The sequence below is a fragment of the Aedes albopictus genome, chromosome 3 (genome assembly GCF_035046485.1).
Source record: "Aedes albopictus strain Foshan chromosome 3, AalbF5, whole genome shotgun sequence".
NCBI classification, from domain to species: Eukaryota; Metazoa; Arthropoda; class Insecta; order Diptera; family Culicidae; genus Aedes; species Aedes albopictus.
In genome coordinates, this window is record NC_085138.1 from 201,113,585 (window position 1) to 201,135,347 (window position 21,763).

The 21,763-nt window shown below is 37.1% G+C and overlaps 1 protein-coding gene across 1 annotated transcript; it reads right to left on the reverse strand.

Annotated features, from left to right (window-relative positions):
* Positions 1-2,964: 2,964 nt before the first annotated feature.
* Positions 2,965-17,054, reverse strand: LOC109404489 (gamma-aminobutyric acid receptor-associated protein). The gene is made up of 3 exons (XM_029863248.2): positions 16,822-17,054; positions 3,855-4,052; positions 2,965-3,783 (listed from the first exon to the last, which is right to left on the reverse strand). The coding sequence occupies exons 1-3, from the start codon at positions 16,909-16,911 to the stop codon at positions 3,715-3,717; spliced, it is 357 nt and encodes a 118-aa protein (XP_029719108.1). The 5' UTR covers positions 16,912-17,054; the 3' UTR covers positions 2,965-3,714.
* Positions 17,055-21,763: the final 4,709 nt, after the last annotated feature.

The window sequence follows — 21,763 nt, forward strand, 5'->3', positions numbered from 1 at the left end:
GCATCAAATACATAAAAGCTACTATCTCTTTGTTATATTTGAGCTTAATAAACAGTAGCAAAAATATCACGGAATGTATGTAGGAAAAGCCTTTTTTATGACCAAATCTGGTTTCTCAAGTTAGCTCTACATGAAAATGCAATAGGAGGCAATCAGTGAAGTACTAGATTGAAAGTAGTGAGCTGAATTTTAGTATGGTGAGATGATCAATTCTCCATTTCTGCAATGAAATGGAGCAAACAGCGTGGGTTATATGATTTCATGTCCAATTTTATGCTGTTTGAGCAAAAGTTTGGGTAACTGTGTTGTTGAAGTTGCAAGAAAAAATAATACAACAACAAAGATACCCGAAATTTTGCTCAACCAGCATCAAATTAGGCAAGAAATCATATAACCCACGCTGTTTGCACCATTTCATTGCAGAAATGGAGAATCGATCATCTCACCATACAAAAATCCAGCTCACTACTTTCAATCTAGTACTTCACTGATTGCCTCCTATTGCATCAAATACATAAAAGCCACTATCTCTTTGTAATATTTGAGCTTAATAAACAGTAGCAAAAATATCACGGAATGTATGTAGGAAAAGTCTTTTTACCCTTCTTACACCCATAAGAAGGGTATAAATATCGCTCGAAAAACCGACTTTCGATCCGAGGCCCGGAGGGCCGAGTCTCATATACCAATCAACTCAGCTCAACGAACTGAGCAAATGTCTGTATGTGTTTTTTTTTTCCTTCTAAACCATAGGGGGATAATCTGCTCAACAGACACCCTAACAGAAGGTTAGGGTAGTGTAGGTCTGACAGGCCGTCTTCTACAACAAAAGTAAAATCCAGGACTACTCTCTCTTCGTACCCACTAAACCATTCCTATGGTCGCCAAACCCTACGTCTCTCCGGAACCACCAAGAAGGTATTGCTTCAGAGAGGGGCTAGTGCACATCGCACCCACAAGGTTAGCTGCGTAGCAACGAACATCGATGACTCGCTTTGGAGAGTCCATCACGGTAGCATGGTGGCGCTTAGCCAGTTTCCCGAGTGGTCCTCGCCACTCCCTTTGTCCTCGGAAGGCGGGCAGGGTCAACCCCGCCCGCGCCCTACTGCTGAGCGGACATCAAGAACTGATGCCCACGTGCAACCCGATCTGACCTGCCCGTAAGGAAGGGCATCACTACCCTTCAGGCCCTATCAGATGCACCCGTAGGTTGCAGACAGCAGGATCTCACCTACCCCGACCCTTGCCGGGGTCGTATGTCTGTATGTGTGTGTGTGTGTGTGTGTGTGTGTGTGTGTGTGTGTGTGTGTGTGTATGTGTGTATGTGTGTGTGTGTGTGTATGTGCGTTACAAAAAAAGTCACGCACGTTTCTCAGCCGTCTGTCAACCGATTTGAGTTCTCTTGGAAGCAAATGAAAGCTACTACATCCTAGTAGAACGCTATTGAATTTTTTTTGATTGGACGTTCGGTTACCGAGATATCTTTCGAAGAGTACTTATGAGTCATACATCTAAACTTTTTAGGATTATTGACCAAGTGTATCATAATAAATATTTCGGCCGTTTGTCAATCGATTTGGGTTCTCTTGGCACCAAATGAAAGCTACAGCATCCTAGTAGATCGCCCAGAAATTTTATTTCGTTTGGACATTTGGTTACAGAGATATCTATCGAAGAGTACTTAGGATTTATACAACTAAACCTTTTGAGATTTTTGACCAAGTGTATCATAATAAATATCTCAGCCGTCTGTTAACCGATTTAAGTTCTCTAAGCACCAAATGAAAGCTACAATATCCTTGTAAAAGGCCCTGAAATTGTATTTCGATTCGACATTTGATTACTGAAATATCTTACCAAGAGTATTTCAATAAATTATTTTTTATTATTATATTAATTTGTTATCTTACATAAGTTTTTGACCAGTCTATGGGAAATTATTTTTCAATAAATAATGCTGACCTCATACAAAGTGTATACTAGCAGGTTATTGTTTTCAACAAAATTATAAATAACAAATTACAAATACACAGGAATTTTATGAAAACTAACAATATGTTAAATGAAAGCTTTGAATTTATATATTGTGGGAGAAATGCAAGAACCGGACAGCCAAAATAACTAGCTAATGCCAAAACTGATTAACTTAGTAGATATATCATTTTTGTCCTTTTTACACCATAACCATGAATACCAAGTACTTCGGAGCTAATTTATTCGACTGATGAAGAGATATTAGACAAAGTGTATCTCGCTGATTTTCTTACCCATTTGTTAATCGATTCTAGATCTTTTGGCAGTTAACAAAAGATACAATATTCCAGAATATGTAAGCTATTTTTTAAACATTCCATACAGGTGTGTGGCATTTCTGGTAGTTTAGTTCATGGTCCATGATGCTATTTTGGAAACCAATCCACTAGATGCCAAATACACAATATCTTCTAGAACTTTTGGTCAATTACACAAAATTATTATGTTAAATACAAATAATACAACAATAATTTTAATAAGTGTAAGAAGGGTTCTGTTCACCATAGGTGGATTAAGTCGGGTTTTTGTTAATATTTTTACATGCATCAAAACTGATCACCATCTCACCAAGTTCAAAAATGCTATTGTCGATCAAATGTGAGGTTAGGTAACGAAAAATGTTCAACTTTGGATGCAAAAATAACATATTTATGGTAAATACATAAATTGTGTGAAAGTTAACAGATTCTGAAATGATTCAACTTTCTTTCATTTCTACTATTAGTAATTCAGTCTTGGATGCGTCAATTACTGTTTAGAAAAAAAACGTCAACTGCGCTTTTTAGCTTTACGTTAGCTCTTCAATAAACTAGTGATAACTAGTGATAACCGTCCGAAATCATGCTAGTCCAAATGATGAGTGAGCAATTATGTTCTTTTGTTGGTATGCTTGCAGGGAGCGTTCGAAGTGAGAGTAATTTATCAACTTAGTACCTACTTACGACTTATAATTTATTCCATATATCTGTGTAAATTAAACGAAGAAAATACAGATTGGGGTTACTAGTATATTTAAAAATGAGAAACTATGTTTAAAAATGTGTTTTTGGTATGTGCTTTCACACATTTTGCAGTATTTATGTGTTTTTTATTACGTTTTGAATAATATTCACTTTTTATATAGGTTTATGTATGCTCTTCATTCAATATGCATTTGCGTTTACTACAATAATTATTGTTAGTTTTGAAACATACACATGGTGACTGTGTTGAGAATATTTCTAGATGTGTCTATTCCGGTATATGGCGCAGACAAATTATACAAATACACAAAATAAACACGAGAATCTTGTTATACAAGTTCTTCAAATACCAATTTGTAGACTGCACAGAGTTTTTTCAACAAGCACTTAAAATGACAAGCCAGCATTAACAAATTAAACTAATTTGACTTATGTTAGCTGTTTGTATTTCAATTCGGTTACAATACTTGTTGAAATGTTGTTCTGCCTTTCATTCGACATTCATATACCGGAACAGATGCTGGAACCATGTTTCAAATGCATCGTAACGCGGTGACACGTTAACGGATGTCGGTGTCGCTGTAACCTAACAAACTTTATCGCTGGAACATATCTACCCGAAAGCGTGCAGCAAAATAATATTGTCAAAACGAACAGGAAATATCATATAGCAAATACATATATAGCAGTCCTTTTCTATACATATCACTCTCGTTATTTACTTGTTTCCATACACGTTCTCATCAGAATAAGCAATATAGAGGAAGTAGTCCTCCTCGTGGTGTTCCTGTAACAAAAAAAAAGTTTTTGTTACGATTTGATGCAATACAACGTTTGATGGTGTCTTTATTATCTCACCTGGTACAGCGAGCCCATTGTTGCCGATGTTGGTGGAATTACATTGTTAACGAAGAAGAACAGGGCATCCTCAGGCCTTAGGTGAATCCTCTTGCGGATTAGGAAATAGAACTGGCCGACGGTCAAGTCGGACGGGACTAGATACTTCTTCTTATCCAAATCTCCAATGCGAGCCTTGGGAGCTTTCTCAACAATCACCTGTGAAGACAATACAGATAAAATGAGCAGTGAAGAAAATTGTCAGACAAAGAGGCACAAAACAAGCAACAAAGAAGACGCGTCGATTACTCTTTATCACAACTGGTAACAGATAATGACATGATCTCAAAAATTTTTGTTGCAGACAAAACAGAACCTGAATTTGTTGCGTACTTTTCAACTCGTGAATAATCAATTATTACCAACCCAAAATCGAAACTTATTGATGATACATCTTCAGCAGCGTTGCAGTGTTGACCGACTCGAAGTAACACCTCGAAAATCACAATGAAAGCCATAAAAATCTCTAAAATCGTGGTGCACGATCTTTGTCCTATTCTGTTCAAGTTGGGACAAACGTATGTCGCGTTGGGTAGAATGTTGCAACAAATTCAGGTTGCGACATTGTCGTTATTGTTGCGCGATGGCTGAATTTTGATACACTGAAAATGAGCAAATTGGATGCACCTACATTTAAACAAATTAAACAACTATAGAAGTTGCTTCCTTGAACGCCGGTCCCCAAATGTTTTTTTTCCTTTTTTCACAAATATGTTATTGATCTTTTAAATTGCATGTATGCGATTCTTTTGAGTTTAATTCTTTCAGAGGGGGAGGGCGAAAAGTAGAATCTACAGCTGTGTTCATAAAAATAGCAGTGAAAGCCGTTTTCCATACAAAATGGTCAACTTTGACATACTGTAACTTTGTTCTCCTATGAGCTATTGAGCTGAAAATTTAACAGCAAACTACAAACATGGTCAATTTCGTTCTAACAAAATTTGAGAATTTTCAAAGCACGTGAAAAAAAGTTAAACACTATGTGAAATTGTTCAAAATAATAGCAGTGTAAATAAATTTAAATGTAGCTTTATCTTGAAGAAGCTAGACATATTTTTGCATGCTATTTAAACAGTTTCCTCCTTGATTACAAGTTAATGTATAAGGTTAAACAAATTGAAAATGTTGACTAAATAAAAATAATCATAACAAACACTGCTATTATTTTGATCAATTTCACATAGTGTTTAACTTTTTTCCTCGTGCTTCAAAAATTCTCAGATTTTGCTAAAGCAATATTCACCATATTTGTAGTTCGCTGTCAAATTTATAGCTCAATCGCTCAGAGCAGAGCAAAGTTACAGCATGTCAAAGTTGACCATTTTGTATGGAAAACGGCTTTCACTGCTAGTTTTATGAACACAGCTGTATACCGGAACTTGTAAAAAGAAGCAAAGCTTTTTTTGCAGTTGCCCAAATTTAATTTTGTTCTATGCCATGTAATCGGTGATGTAAATGTATAGTATATATTGGGAATACCTTGTCGAAGTCCGCAAAATTTGCGTACGCTCGTGGAAAAAGGTAAATGTATGCATTATTTACCAGCTAAAAGAAAAGGATTTTATTATTGTTGTTATTTGTGTTGTTACACATTAACAGTTATGCCTTTCAAACGGTTTCTAGGGCATAACTTGTTTCACAAGCGTCAGCTTTTACAGAATATTTACACGATAACATTTTGGAATGAATTAACTGCATCGGCTGTTTTCCTACTCTCCGCATCGACCAATGTGGCGCTAGCTTCTATGCGCGAAAAATCGCTAAAAGTAAATCGCAAAAATATTGTATGGCGAATAGCATCTAAATGCAAATTTATCGAAGTGGAATACATTATTGGAAAAAATATTTGGTAGTAGTTGTGCACAATGGTGACTACTATTGAGCCTACCAAATATTTTTTCAGTAAAAGCTTTCTATTTCAAGTAATTCAAGTTAAGATGCTTTTCACCATACAAAATAAATGGATTTACTCCTGCTGATCAACAGTGGGTGTGTGCCAAGCGGGTAGTCCATTCATACAGGTCTCTACCAGGGAATTCTTTTAGGGGTTTCTTCAAAAATATTGTTGGAATTCGTTAGGTAATGCCCGTACGATTCCACATGATTATCTCTTGAAATACAAGATACACCAGCCGAGAGCTGAAAATCTCGATAATAAAGATAAATAATAATAATAATATCTCTTGAAAACCAAACCTATGGAAAGTTTTTGTTCGGATACATAATAGAGTAGATGTCCCTTTTCAATTCCGCCTGGAGTTTCTCCGGGGATTCTTTTAGAAGGAATTTAAATTCTCAAGAAATTCATTTTGCACTTTACCCAAGAGATCCTTTTGATATTCACCCAGGTAATTCCTCAAGGACTTCCTCCGGCGTTTCCTTCAGAAGTTATTACGGGAATGGGGCACGTTTGGTGTAGTATTAGATTTGTAGTGATGAGCTGAATTTTTGTATGGTGTGAAGGTCAGTTCTCCGTTTCTGCAATGAAATGGTGAAAAAAGCGTGGGTATTATGATTCCTTGCCTAATTTGATGCTGTTTGAGCAAAACTTTGGATAACTACGTTGTTGATGGTGCAAGAAATGGAGAAAACAACAACGCTGTTACCCAAAGTTTTGTTCAAACAGCATCAAATTAGGCAAGGAATCATAATACCCACGCTTTTTGCGCCATTTCATTGCATAAACGGAGAATTGACCTTCTCACCATACAAAAATTCAGCTCATTACTACAAAATTTGGAACTTCACCGATCTGTCCTATTCTTCCAAGATTTTTCTTTCTGAAGGAGTTTCTTTCTTTTGCAAGGAGTTTTTTTGGATTCCCCTAAAAGTGTTTTTTTTTTATTTCATCATAAGTTCCTTGTAAAGTTAATCACCCTGCCCTTTAGTTCAGAGAGGGTTTGGGCAGCGTCCTGCCAACTTGGTCGAGGCAGGGTTCTTGGGAGAACAAGTAAAGGGTTGTTGAAAGATTATGTAATGTAATTTATTTGAGTAAATAAAATCTATTTTTCCCCAAACATGTTACGTAATATTTGAACAGCTTCATCAACGCTGATATTCTAAAGTGCAAGAATGATGCATTGAGCTTGTAGGGATCCCTTGAAGATGGGATGTAAATCATTAACTCGCGATCGCGCGTTTTCGTACTTCAGGGAAAAAGTACATTACATAAATGAACGATTTTTAAACACATCCGATATGTTGAAAAATTAATGATTTGCTATTCATGTCCGTGGAACCATTCTGAACAGCCATTGAGTGAATACATTGGATTGTTACATCTTTTCATCTTGCGAATCGACCAGCCATATAAAAACTGAACCCAGTGTATCACCACAACCTCTCTACTGTACCGAATAACAACTACTAATCATATCCTTTCCTTCCCTTCTTTTCTTTTCCCTTCCTTTTACATGAGCAAAATAACAACTCGGAGTATTTCTATCACCACCGTCTCAACCAACACTGGGACGACCACACTGATGGGGCTACCACCTTGGATCTAGCTGGGCGTGGTGCAGCGTTTCTTACTCAGCCGCTGGATGCCAGAACAGACGCTGTTTGAGCCGCACCTCCTTGGTGAACAAACGCTCGAATCGTACCTCCTCAATCTAGCTGAAGTCAGAAGGACAACAGTGCCCAGGCTGCACTACCAGCTAAGCACACAACTCTTAGCTGGCGGTCTTTGTCATCGCTTGACCCGTGGAAGCATGAGGTAGGAACTTGTGAGGACCAGAGCTATGTTGGACGCTCTCTTTATCGACTCACCGTTTTGCAGCCCAAATGAAGAGGAATCGTGAGTAAAAATCATAAAAAAACACCCAAGGTAAGAACATAACTATTCTGTTTCCAACGTGGGATTAACCATCAAATAGATCCACTGGTCACGGGTAAGACATATTTTTGACGCCGGAACGTCATGACTTGACTAAACTCGACAGAAATGGTTCACTACTTGACTAGGTGGACATAGTGACAGGTTCTATACGTTGACGTTTTCAATGTAGTTGGCATTATAAGAATAACGTGAGAGTAGGAAATGTTTATATAGACATAATCGATGCTGAGAACCCTAGGGGCTCCCTTAGGTGTATTTATCATAAGTTTACTCCAAGCACTGTGACGCTGAGACAAGTTTGCTTACAGTTGAAGCTTTTATGTTAACATTCAAATTGACTGCTATTAGAAGATTATGAAGGAAATTATTATTTTAAAATGAGATTTGTTTATTTTTATAGATTCTGTTAGGGATGAGTACACCATAGTTGATGGATGATCTTTATTAGTTTCAATTGCTAATACAATAACCAACTAACCGACCTTACCTTACGACCTGACTTAGTCGATATTATGACAATAGTAAAAAGCAGGAGTTATGATGTGATCAAAATTAAAACTTGATCTTATTTTTTTGTCAGGATCCAGAAACATGGAAAACTGTAGTAATTTGAATGTAGTATAAACTATGCTATGATACGGTGGACATAAGGATAATTCAGACTTCATAGGGATACAAGAGATGAACACAGAGAAGCAAAAGACGACTAGCGACGACATAGGATACATTAACTGTACATTAACATAAGGCGTTCGACTGATAAGTTTTATGTCCACGACATCAAATGGAAGCTCAAAAAGAGAGTTATTTGAAGATGATTCCAGTGCTGTAGATGACCAACATCGGTTCATCATAACAATATTGGTATTTAACTTGAAATAACTTTCAGAATACACAATGTAACTTGGGATATTTTTTGATTATTGTTTGGAGATGATGTCAGAAAAACTAGTTGCCCATACCGGCTACAAACGCTAGTTCTGATAATTGTCACTGAGTAGTCTTCAAAAGTATCAAAATATTACATTTCTAGAGCTTCCACAAAATACGGGTGTGATGGGAAGAGTAAGCGACACTGTATTTTTGATAACTACTACGACCCAATACTAAATACTGCACACTTTGCTCAAGTTGACGACATCGTCTAGTCCATCGTCCCCCTGGATATTCGATCTTGACGCGATGGGAGGGCTTAACCCATTAGCACTTTAGCGCCAGTTCATTCACCACCGCTTGGACTTTGAGCTAGATATATCTAGTTTACGAGTTGAGCGCAAGTGAAGGAATCGCCGTAAGTGTTAATGGGAACCAAAGGAGTATCCGTCATGCATTTATCACAAGTCAAAAACAAATTATAATTCAGCTTGCATAGACCTAATCTTTGCATTTTTTGAATTTTCTCAAATTTAACAATAATTGTTAAATTTAACGTAACGCAAGAGTGGGTAGAGGAGGTCTCTGCGTTACACTCATCATTCGTTACTTGAATTCGTTAGTACACAGGACAGGGGACGCTAGGATAAGTTGACTTACAGCCTTACAGATTAGATTCATTACAATTAGAACATTATAGACTGATTAGGTAAAGATAAAACTGTTGATTATAGGAGTTTGTATTTGTATTTCTTATTTTTATGGGTTTTGTGAATTTATAAAAGTTGACAAATAATCATTATCATTTTTATTTTTGACAAAAATCAGTTGACTGAACTTGTTTGTTTTTATATCTTAGACGGTATTATTTCACTGATCAAAAAAGCAGGAATTTAGTTAGGATTTAGGACGGTTGACATTGTAAAGGGTTACGATGGATATAATATTACTTTGGACTGAGATGATCACAGATATGCAGAAGACGACTAGCGAAATTAAAAACACAATTTGATACATTATTGACTATATATTGATAAATAGGGTTTGACAAATTTCTTTACAATATCGAATGGAAGCTCAAAAAGTGTTATCTAACACTAATATGAGAGTTATTTGGAGATGATGCTGGTGCTGTCAATGACTAACATCGGTTATTGACACTATTGGTAATCAGCTTGAAATAATTTTCAGAATGTATTATAAAATAACTGAGGATATTATCTGATTATTGTTTGGGGAAGCTGTCAGAAAAACTAGTTGCCCATATCGGCTAAAAACGCTAGTTCTGGTAGCTGTCTTCGAATAATTTTCAGAAATATCAAATCTTTAAAAATTAGCTACGACACATTTTTTTTTTCTTTTTGCTCTTTGTATATTTCTTAAGAATAGTACTCTGAAGGCGTTAGCATAGACATAGACACCCTTTTTTATCTCTGAATGTTGTCCAGTGACCTCGGAGATTTTCGATTATTGAAATATTGTTCAATTATCAAATCATCTTTGGAGCTTCCATTCGATCAAAACACTAGTGCGATGGGAAAAGTTAACAGTATTTTTAAAAACTACTACGACCTAATGCTAATTACTACACACTTTGCTCAAGTTGACGACATCGTCTAGTCCATCGTGAGTATTAGTCCTAGTAGGGGGAAAGTTGGGAAAGGGTCCAGGCTTTGTCATCAGCTGTCCTGCAGCTCCACCTGGTCACTCTTAAAAAAAAAAAAAAAAAAAAAAAAAAAAAAAAAAAAAAAAAAAAAAAAAAAAAAAAAAAAAAAAGTTCCTTGTAAAGTTAATCAGAGTTCCTTCAGCATTGTATTAGGAAATCCTTCTTGAATTGGCTTTTTAGCGGTGTTGAGATAATTCCATATTCTGAATCTGCATGCCAAACTGAGCCGAAATCTAAATTTTCATGAATTTTGGTGCCCAGGAACCTATTTAAAAATCAATTTGAAGTTTGTATGGGAGTGATTTGATGAATCACCCCTCGTCGGATTTTGTACTGGGCGAGCTGTCAAACAGGTACCCAGCTGTCAAAAGGTGGTTTAAAAAAAATCTTTGAAATTGGTTTTAGGTATCAAAACAAAGTTCTAAAAATCTGAAGAAAAAAAATCACAGTAGCTGAGAAAAAGGTACTCTTTCGTTTAAAAATACCGTGAGGTCGCCATTCACCGCTCATGCCCCATTCACCGCTCATTTTGGATCAATCATACAAAAATGATCAAATGTTAGTAAAGTATCGTAACAAAAGTGAATGTAACATGCTGCCACATTAAAAAAACTTTCATTTCACCAAGTTTTTATATGGGTGTACCTGAAATCACGTTCTCAAAAAATATTTCTCACACTGCGCTGCAGGACAACATGGGAACTGTTCAGGACAAACAGCGGAAAAAATATCCAACAGGTAAAACCCGTTAAAGATTCCATTTTGACAAAACAGGATGAACTGAACGTCATGAATCATCAATACATTGGTAAATAAAAGTTATTTTGTTTTTATAAATGAATAGTTTCTGTGATTCCATGAAAAAATAATCCAGTGAGCGGTGAATGGATCCATCATGAGCGGTGAATGGATGCATGAGCGGTAATAGGAGCCAAGAGATAACACATTTGAATTTTTATTTTTTCGGCTGTAAACATATTTTACAATCGTTTTATATTTTTTCTATAATAACAACATAATTGTTAAGTTGTTAACGTAAATTAATGTGAAATATTCGCAAACGTCGATTTTTAATGTCATATACTTAACGAAAATGCCGTTAAATGAGCGGTGAATGGCGACCTCACGGTATATAAAATCATTGATTTTTTTTCTAAATTTTAAAACCCAATTGCGCACCGCTCACCAGAGACTGCAAGGCCAAAAAAACCTAAGTACCTACTTATGAGATTCGTCCAGCAATTCCTCCAGGGTTTTTTTTTATTTCAATTCCTGCAGATATTGAGTTCCTTCTGAAATTCATTCAAAAATTTGTTCATGGATCCCTCCAAGGCTTCTGCTGAATTAGCAATTGCTGGCACGTTTTCGGTCCTCGGGTTTCTTATGAAAATGTTTTACTTATAATCGACATTTCGAGTGTTTATTTACTCATCTTCAGGCAAATCACATTTTATATGCAAAATTTGAGTAGCCAAGTAATATGTAACATAACAAAACTACTCATATTTAAGGTTTTAATTGTTTCGTTTTATACTGAAAATTTGTTCCACAAATTTTGGCTGGGGGAGGGGGTGTTAATCGTAATCCCCCCTGCCCCCGTGGCTACGCCAGTACTTCAAAGAAATTCTCAACGAGTTTCAGCTGCAAATCATCTAAGACTTTGGCATCTTCCAGTCCTAAAAATTAAAAAAAAGATCCTGGATAATTCCTCCCAAGAAATTTTGGGACGACTATTGTATGAAATCATAAGAAAACTTCTGAAGGAATTACTGGAGAAATCTCCAGAAGGAATCAAAACGGAATATGAGAGAATCCACAGAAGATATTCCCGGAGAGAATACATATAGGGAATGCTGCTGGAATCTCGTTTCATCAGGAATTCAAAGCATAAATTTCTAGAAGAATCCCAGCAAGAATTCATTAAGGAATCCCCAGATAGGGTAGTGGAGGTATTTTGGACCGGGCAGGTATTTTGGCCCACCTATGGAGTTTTATGATATTTATCACATAATCTCTACAAAATCTTGGGAGTTTTTTATTGGAACACGAAAAGTATTCAACTATGTGATTATTTTGGATGTCTGTTAAATATGCTGTTCAGTATCAAAAATAGAGAAAATGTTTTCACTTCCAACGAAACGCACGGCAAAGCACCAAAAACAAAGAAAGTGACAAATTTGTAGTCGGCTTCGAAGAGGTATTAACTTTTACAAATAAATATTTTTTTCATGTGAATGTAGTTAGGGCCTTGTAAGAATTCAAAATAAACTGTTCTTAACCTCGGTGGAACGATAATATTCACTAAAATGGTGGTTTGAGGTATGGCCAAAATATGTTCAACATAATCATGTGGATATATTTTGGACCACCTGACAGATCCATCTCTCCAGTTCCTTTTAAAAGGAGAAAACATTCATGCCAATGTAATGTACTCTGTTATACGTTTATTTTACAATGAGGGTGTTTTGGGTTCGATATGTTCTAACAACTTTTCGTTAAGTTAAAAATTTCGATTCGATTTGTGTCCTAACAACTTTTCGACAAGTTGAAATTTTCAGGTGTTCAGTCATCCAGTTTATAAAACTTGTCCTTCTCTGCAATTATTTGATGACTGAGACAATGTGTTATTTAATGCATGTTTAACAAATTAAGTATCATTCAAATTACTTAATTTTTGATGGCCTTTCCACTCATTACAATATGTGTGGAATGCCTTTATATTTTGCAAAATCACTAGACTTTCACACTTCCTATGAAGCGTTACGTAATTTATACATGGTGACTAACGTCATGCAATAGTTAATAAATACACGTTTTGCGTAACATTTTTTAACTATACTATAATGCGTAAAAACTGACAATTGCAACAAAATTTCATCTTTTTTTACCGTTACGTAATTTTTAAACGTTCCCTGCTTCAAAAAAATGAATAGAAAAGATGTAAACTTCACATAGTTTTAACCACTTTTAACTATGTTTAATTTTTTGCTGAGGTGGCTTTCATTTCATTAATTTAATTCATTAGTTTAATTTGGTGGGCCAAAATATGTGCACTTGATGGTCCAAAATAAAGCCAGGTGGTCCAACATAGAAGCCCGAGATCCTTCAGGAGTTTTGATATTTCTAATATTTACTACAACAATTTTGAGTTCTGTTAGGCCTTTTTCGACAGAAAACATGTTGCTCTACGTAAAGCCTACTGAAATTATTCATATTTTGAAAGTGGAGCCTTCTTTTTTCGCTGAATTGTCTATCCACTTCCTAAACACCCGTAACGTGGGTAGATCACCTTAGGATGGTGCGTTGCGGTGTAAGATCTACCAAATCAAATTTTGATCTTGATATTTACCGTATTAATAAATATTCCAAGATCAAAGTTTGATGCTTTTTTTGTGTTTTGTAGTTAATTTTGTATCAATGTACTGCTAATCAACATTTTATTTCAGCAGGTTTGAGGTAAATTAATCGTATGATATAAATAATGTTGTAAAACTATGCATCTGTGGCGAGCGTATCACTAATATGTAGCTTATTTGACGTACGATGTTAATATTATTTTATATTTCAGATTATCAACCGAAGAATCTAGTAATTCAACCAAATGCCATCAAGACGACGAGGAATACAGGATGAATCAGGCAGACAACGGATTCGAAGAAGACTAACAATGGTGTGTCTGAACGTTGACCAAGCGTATCTTCTGGAGTTTACCCTTCCACTAACAACACCCAAATTCCCGTGACACCTAGGCCTGAGAGATCGTAGAGTTGTCTACATTTTTCATAGGTGTCCAAAACTAACCATCCTTTCCCATTCCTCAGCAGTCGCAAGGACGTGGCCAGGACAGTGCTCGACCATTGGAGGATTGCGTCAGTCTTGTCTAAGAGTCAAAGATTAGTCCCAAATCTTTGTGCTTTGGTTCGGACGGGAAGGAGGCAACCCTCATAACAGCGGTCTAGGACTGTACCACCTACGAATTTGTGCGACTCGCTTAATGCTAATGCTAATGCTAATTGTCTATCCACTTCCTAAAGGGGTCCAAAATACCTCCCTTACCCTAGCATTCATGGGGGAATCGACAGAACGAACTCCTGGAGTAGTCCTGATGAAATAAGTAGAGAAATTCCCAGAAGGTACGCCAATGACGTTACCGATTACCCTAAGGCAAAATTAAATGTCTCGATTATCCGGTGATATATTTTTTGCAAGTCCCCAGATAATCGAGTCCGATCATTACTGCCCTGACTCGCATCCCGAGCAGGGAATGAGAACTTTTAATTTATTTCATGTGCGCAAATTTTAATTTATTTCATGTGCGTAGAATTGGAAACTGCCAAAAAGGATGTACAGAAATAGGAACCAAATTTAGAATTTCTTTAATTTTACATAAAAAATCAATATTTTGTATAAACATTATATTTTTCACTTATTAACAAGGCTTGTAACTATGCACTAGTGTGGGTCATCGGAAACGTTTTCTCAGATCAAAGCTTTTTTTGGTTCCGTTTCGGGTCCTGAGTATCTGTGCAAAATTTGAGCACGATCGGTTGCGTCTACACTTTGCGCATTGCAATTGAAATTTGCACGGGATTTTGTATGAGAAAACATACTTTTTTGCATTTTAGCCATAAGTTGAAAAAGTTTGTCTGAAACTTTTTAACCGATACTGTAAATTAATAGCCTAGGATGTTCTGAAGAACTTTGTTGGAGACCGCAAAGCGATCCGATGCTTGTGAAAATAGTTATACCAACGAACTGCATACATGTGTTTTTGTTTTAACATGTAAAGGAATAACAATAGCAACAAAATCATGATGTTTCACCAAGCAATGCTAACGCGATAACTTTTTTCATAAGCATCAGATCACTTCGCGGTCTTCGACAAAGTTTTTCAGGACACCCTAGGCTATGTTTTCACCCCATACAAACTTCAATCGCGATGCGCAAAACGTAGACATAACCGATCGTGCCCAAATTTTGCACACTTATTTGGGTCCTGAAATGGTATCAAAAAAGCTTTGATCTGATGGGATACCATTGAATTTTTCACTTTTCCATATAAACAATGACCCACTCTACTATGCACTGTCAAAAATTCAGACAAATCGGTTTGAATTGCAATTTATCACAGCTCAATGAAATTGAAAAGGTCTTGAATGCGCAGAATATGGGCCTTCCACAGTAAACTTAATGCTAAAAGCATGTTAAACCTATTTTGGATTTTTGAAATCAATTCTTGTTATCATTGAGTTTTTGTTATGATAACAAAAAGATATCTTATTTTGATATTCAATTTTAAAAAATCGAAATGAAAACTCGTTTAGATTCCATTTTGTTATCAAAAACAATTTGCTATAGTTTTGTTCTCATTCCCTGCGCGGGATAACAGTCCCATATGAATAGGAAACCCAACAAAGATGGGACTGTTATGCGATTGGGGGCAATGTTGTTCCAGGGAACTAGGTAGACATAGATCATACAAATTTGAATTAAAATTCAGATCCTACCGTAGTCGTCTAAAAACCCATTCCAGATTTTTTTGGGTAGCTAATAAAACTAAACAGAAAAAGCTGTTTAAATGCAACAATTTGAAATCACTTTGCATTATCTGTTTCGCACCTGTTAATGAAGATTTGGAAGAGTTTGCTACCTTAAAACCATTCGTGCTAAGCTAAATACATGTACATACAATCAATTCACGACTTATATGTATTTTGCTTCGACACCCCGCGAAACAAAGCACCTTCACCTTAAGTCACCTATACCAAATGACTTGGGTAGGACAGACAGCAACTGGGTTACTACTTATCTGCTCGCTCGAGTTTGATCGGATGGGGACAGAGATATTTACGAACTAAGCGCCAATATTATGGTGTGGTGGCTTAGAGCAAAACAAAGAGCAAAAGCACCATTCACCCATTCACACACATCCATCCAACCTCAGCAAGATCAACTCGAACCAGAAAAAAATCAGCTGAGTTGATGAATAATATTATTGTATTTTTGTTTACAGTCAACAACTTCGAGCCCCAGAAATAAGTTTTTTTCTTTCGATTTCACAATTCATCGAAGACTTTCGCGAAGCAGCCTTAAATACGCAGTTCTAAGCTAGATTTCAAGTTTACTTTCCACACATAAATGCGTATGAAAACTATCATGGTATTAGGTAGATACCTACCTGGCTCTAGTTTATTTTTCATAAACATCATACGACTCCTTCGTACAATAAAAAAAACAAAGGAACGATCCTGTTAATGACGTAATAACCTTGACCAAAGTTGCTGAAAATATTTCCTGATTGCTCTGGGATAGTTTGCATAAAACTGCAAAAATAGCTAAATCTTCAAAAGCATCCACCACCCCCATGGACCCAAACTCATTTAGCCATATCGCCATTCGAGCCAAGTTTGCCTTGAAAAATTACAGGCACGGTCGGACATCTTGATTTCTCGCCCTCAATACTCATGAATCATTCTGCACTATGGTGAGCAGCAGCGAAAACAAATTCACACGGAACGGGCAGTACACAGATTGCCAGCAGGATTACTCACGGGTACTCGTTCCGGGTATTTGCGTCGGATTTTATCTCCCTCGGCCTTTCGCTTCTCGAAGGGGTGTTCTTCCTTGTATTGAAATTTCATTTTTGCACTAGCTTTTTTCTTGTGTTGACTCTTATCAAAATTATCAGGAGCGTTATCCACTAAAAAGATGTGTTCTCGACGATGTTTTCACTGAAACTGCGCTTCGCTTCGCCAACTGCGTCGTTTGTTTTGTTTGTGTCAAGCTCGCTCGCAGGATGTGTACTAAAAAGTGAGCTTTTTAGCACAAGGGTGAATGCACCAGCTGTAGCGTTTAGGCCAAAAAGTTGAATAAATATTTCAAGCATAACTTTTCAATCCGACGTAACTCGAGAATGTAAACAAATCCGGGTTTACTGATGCATGCATGATTCATAAAGCAAATTGAAGAATCACTGTTTGATGATTTATTGCTTAATTTGTTTAACTAAGCATATTTTTCGAAACGACGTATCTAACTATTTTGATGTTTACAACTTTACTGATAGATATGTACACCGTTTTGATATATGAGAAAACCAAACGACGTATCTAGCCAAAATCAAAAGTAACAGATACACCAAACTGACACCATACAAAAGCGACGTATCTGGCATGACGTATCTCTAACCAACCCGGTGTATGTGTATTTTTGTCAAAATTCATTGTGAAAATGATATGGTATGAGTAGGTTTTGTTTCTGACCTAGTGCGTGCTATATCCCTGGTGAGCACGAAAAAACTTATGAAAAGTCTTTTTATAAAAAAACTATTTTAGTGAAATGGTCGTCAACATTGACCATGAATTTACTCAGATCAGTGAAAAAGTTAGATACGTCGATTTGAAAAATTATGCTTGATTTATTGTCGTCGCGGTTGAAACCCGAAGTTTCCCCACACGCAACAATCGAGTTTTCTCTGAATCCATACGTGAAACCTACACTGAAAAATATTTTAACCCAGGGAATAAGTTTAAAAAACTCAAATTTGGCAAAACAGCTTTTAGTTTTTACTCAGCATTGGGTTGTTTTCCCACTCGCCCACACGAATGTTGTCAAAAACGAAGAGAGAAGCACCGACACATGCGTGCTGCTCCGTGGAAGAAGCCAAATTTGGGTTATCTTGACTAAACCCAAATTTGCGTCAAATAAAGCCTTCGCTAGGTGAAAATAACTTATTTGTAGTGGCTAGTAAGCCATTCGGTAAAAGCACCGAACCCCTCGAAGGGTTCTCAAATAAAGTGAATAGCACAGAGAACTGAATGTATGAGGAACAATAAAGACTAATTAGTTTTAGCTTGACTATGAACACACTCGGTCGTCATTATTTACTACGAGAAATACTTCGTTTACGGGATGTAACAGTGTCGACGAGGAGAAATGTCGGAATTTGTACGGTGTTTTTCGCGTTCGCCGGCATTTGTTGCCTTTGGCGTGAATTTTTAGTGCAAATTCCGTTGGCGACATGCATGCTATGATTTTATTGCCTTAACGACCCCGACAGCTGTGTACTTTTAGTGTGATTTTTGTTAGTACTCTTCACGACCACGGGCGATTAATACCTTTTGGCGTGATTTTTTTCTAAGTGATTGTGATATGACGATAAGCGTGCTTGTGATTTTTTTGTCGTGTAGTGTATATGAGATGTGCATGTCATTTTTTTTTAATGTTCGTACTTTTCACGACCGCTGATGTTTTTTTCTGCTTTTGGCGTGATTTTTTGGCAAACCTGGCTTGACCAGGAGGCAATGTTTAGTATTTTGGATAACAGTTTTTGTACGAACTATGCATGAAAATCTACTAATGCAGTAGAGTGCATTTTGTTTTTTTTTTTCAGCATGGCGTGTGAAGTGAACGCTTTTTATTGCTAATTTTGGCGCTGACCATTTTGGTTTTTTACAATAGCGTTTTTTTTTTTTCTAGATGGCTTTTTTTTCCTATGGGAAATGATGGTTTTTATTTGTTACATTTTTCGTCATCTTGTTTTTTTTTGAATGCCATTCTCATTTATTCCAATGCACGAAGCGCAACGAGCGCAACCAACGATCACAACATATATGACGATCAACTGTGGTCGCCGGGTGGTAAAATCGCCACTACCCGATTTTTGACTGTGTGTGTGTTTTGTTTTCGCATCTGTTGTTTTGCTCCAGAAGACCAGAAAGAAGAGATAAAAAAAGTGCATTTCACTTGGTGCTGCGCGCTGTTTTGTATTCGGATGTACAACGCAGTACATAATTGCTGTTGTTTATTTCAATCGTCGTTTGATGCATATTGATGTTTTGCTGCGGATTTTTGTCAGTTGATGACTCATCGCAGAGAAAATTGCATTTTTCTTGGTTGTGATTGGAACATCGGTGGCCATCATATGTGCCTTTGCTTGTGGTTTTTCCACTGCTATGTTGTATTTTTGTTGTGATCAGAGGTGTACGGATAAGATCATCGTCTCAAATGGGGGAAAGGATAATCGGAGAAGCTGAATCATTTTGTGATACCTGCATCCAGTGAGTACGATACTACCAAACCAGAATGAGAAGATGTCCTGCATCGGATTATGTGATTTTGTGTACTATTCCACGCACGGCGCACGGGTATGATATCGAAGACTTGACCGAGAATCCATGTCGTTGTGAAGTGGCTGCCGTAGCGTAGAAGAAGGTTGCCTTTGGATCGAGTTCCGGATATAATAGGAAATAGTTTATTGAGGCGTTTGTAAAAAAAAAACAGCTTAACTGTATTACTGAATAAGCTTTCGAATTTATAGATAAAAGTTCCGGTAAAGCATGAGCATATTTGCTGTCAGAATATTACAGTTATAATCGATTTTAACTAGCTTCAGCTTAAGGGATGAGGAGTTGTAGTGGCTAGTAAGCCATTCGGTAAAAGCACCGAACCCCTCGAAGGGTTCTCAAATAAAGTGAATAGCACAGAGAACTGAATGTATGAGGAACAATAAAGACTAATTAGTTTTAGCTTGACTATGAACACACTCGGTCGTCATTATTTATTACGAGAAATACTTCGTTTACGGGATGTAACATTATTGTATGTTGCTTTCATAACAAAACGCGCTGCCAACTTCCAGTCAGCATTTCTGAATCATCGCAACCAATCAAGCATCACCTCTGCTGCTGTTTGTGTTAGTGAGATCGGAGAAACGTCAGACTCCTGCCTGCTGATTGGCTGCGACGACTCTGGCGACGGTTTTATCCGCGACGGATTCAAATCGTCGCGTTCGATAAGGGGGGAAACCGTCAATACCACTGGGTGAAAATTTTTGCCGCGATCAAATGAGAACTACTTAGTGACCACTATCGCAGTTTGACGCAAATTTGAGTAATTCCACGGAGGTGCGGGATTGCGTCAAAAGAACTTAAATTTGGGTTGATTTGTAGTTCCGTGTAACGTCGGACGTAGTGCGCTGGGCAGCGGATCTGGCCCTCTATCCAGCGCACTTTGTCCGACGTATGTCCGACGCACGGTTTGGGAGAAAAATTGTCAAAAATTTCGATTTTCAACTGCACGAACGAGGTGAGTAGCTCAAAAACAAGATTTGAGATGGATTTTGGATAGAAGTAGATAGCAAGATGGAAGTGTGATAGACACAGATAATGCACAGTGCATAAGATGAGTAAGATTTTTGGTTAAAATGTGGTAATCTGGATGTGTCGCCCCCCTCGGTGGTACATTAACATAGAGTGACTGGAAGGGAGAGTGGCGTCATGTTCCAATTTTGACAGGTCTCCTGCTCGTTTGGAACAGAAATTTGTATGGATTTGACAGATGATCGCTGTTCCAATTTTGACATTGACGCCACTCTCCCTTCCGGTCACTCTACATTAACATTAACACATACAAGTCATTTACTGTGTGGAGATTAATGCCGTTTTTCTTTTTGATCCAGTTCAACCCCAACCCGACTTCGCTTTCACTTGTACTAAAGTTTGTTTGACGTTGTTTGTTTACATATTTTCCGCCAATAGGAAGCAATCAGTGAAGTACTAGATTGAAAGTAGTGAGCTGGATTTTTGTATGGTGAGATGTTCAGTTCTCCATTTCTGCAATGAAATGGTGCAAACAGCGTGGGTTATATGATTTCTGGCCTAATTTGATGCTGTTTGAGCAAAAGTTTGGGTAACTGTGTTGTTGAAGTTGCAAGAAATAAATAATACAACAACATAGTTACCCAAACTTTTGCTCAATCAGCATCAAATTAGGTAAGAAACCATATAACCCACGCTGTTTGCACCGTTTCATTGCAGAAATGGAGAACTGATCATCTCACCATACAAAAATCCAGCTCACTACTTTCAATCTAGTACTTCACTGATTGCGTCCTATTCAGTTCCAAGAAAAACGGCATAAGGCAAATTGTAATTTGTTATGCGGGAAATCTCTTAGTAAACAAATCCAGCGCACGTGATCTTCTCATTTTAAGGACAGACTTGTTAGAGTCCCAAAATGGCTGCCACAATGGCCGACTTTGGCACCTACTCACGATTTCGAGGGCACAAATCTCTTCGTAAACAAAACCAGCACACTTGAGCTTCTCATTTTAAGCTTATTACAAGTGAGCAAGAACAGAATAATAAAACGCTCTGTTGTTTGAAGCTTGCTTCTTGAGATTTGTGTGTCTGAAGCTCTGATGCACTGTTGAAGCGGGATGTCAAGACGTTTGTCCTTAAGCTTATTACAAGTGAGCAAAAACAGAATAATGAAATGCACTGTTGTTTGAAGCTTGCTTGTTGAAATTTGTGCGTCTGAAGTTCTGAAGCACTGTTGTAGCAGGATTTCAAGACGTTTGTCCTTAAAAAATCAAAGCAATGTGCAGTGCCCTATTCTTCGCATATTTTTGAAATAGTTATTTATGTAACGAGTTGCAAAAAGTTGATTATTTCAGCACGAGTCGTACATTTATCCAACGAGGCTTGCCGAGTT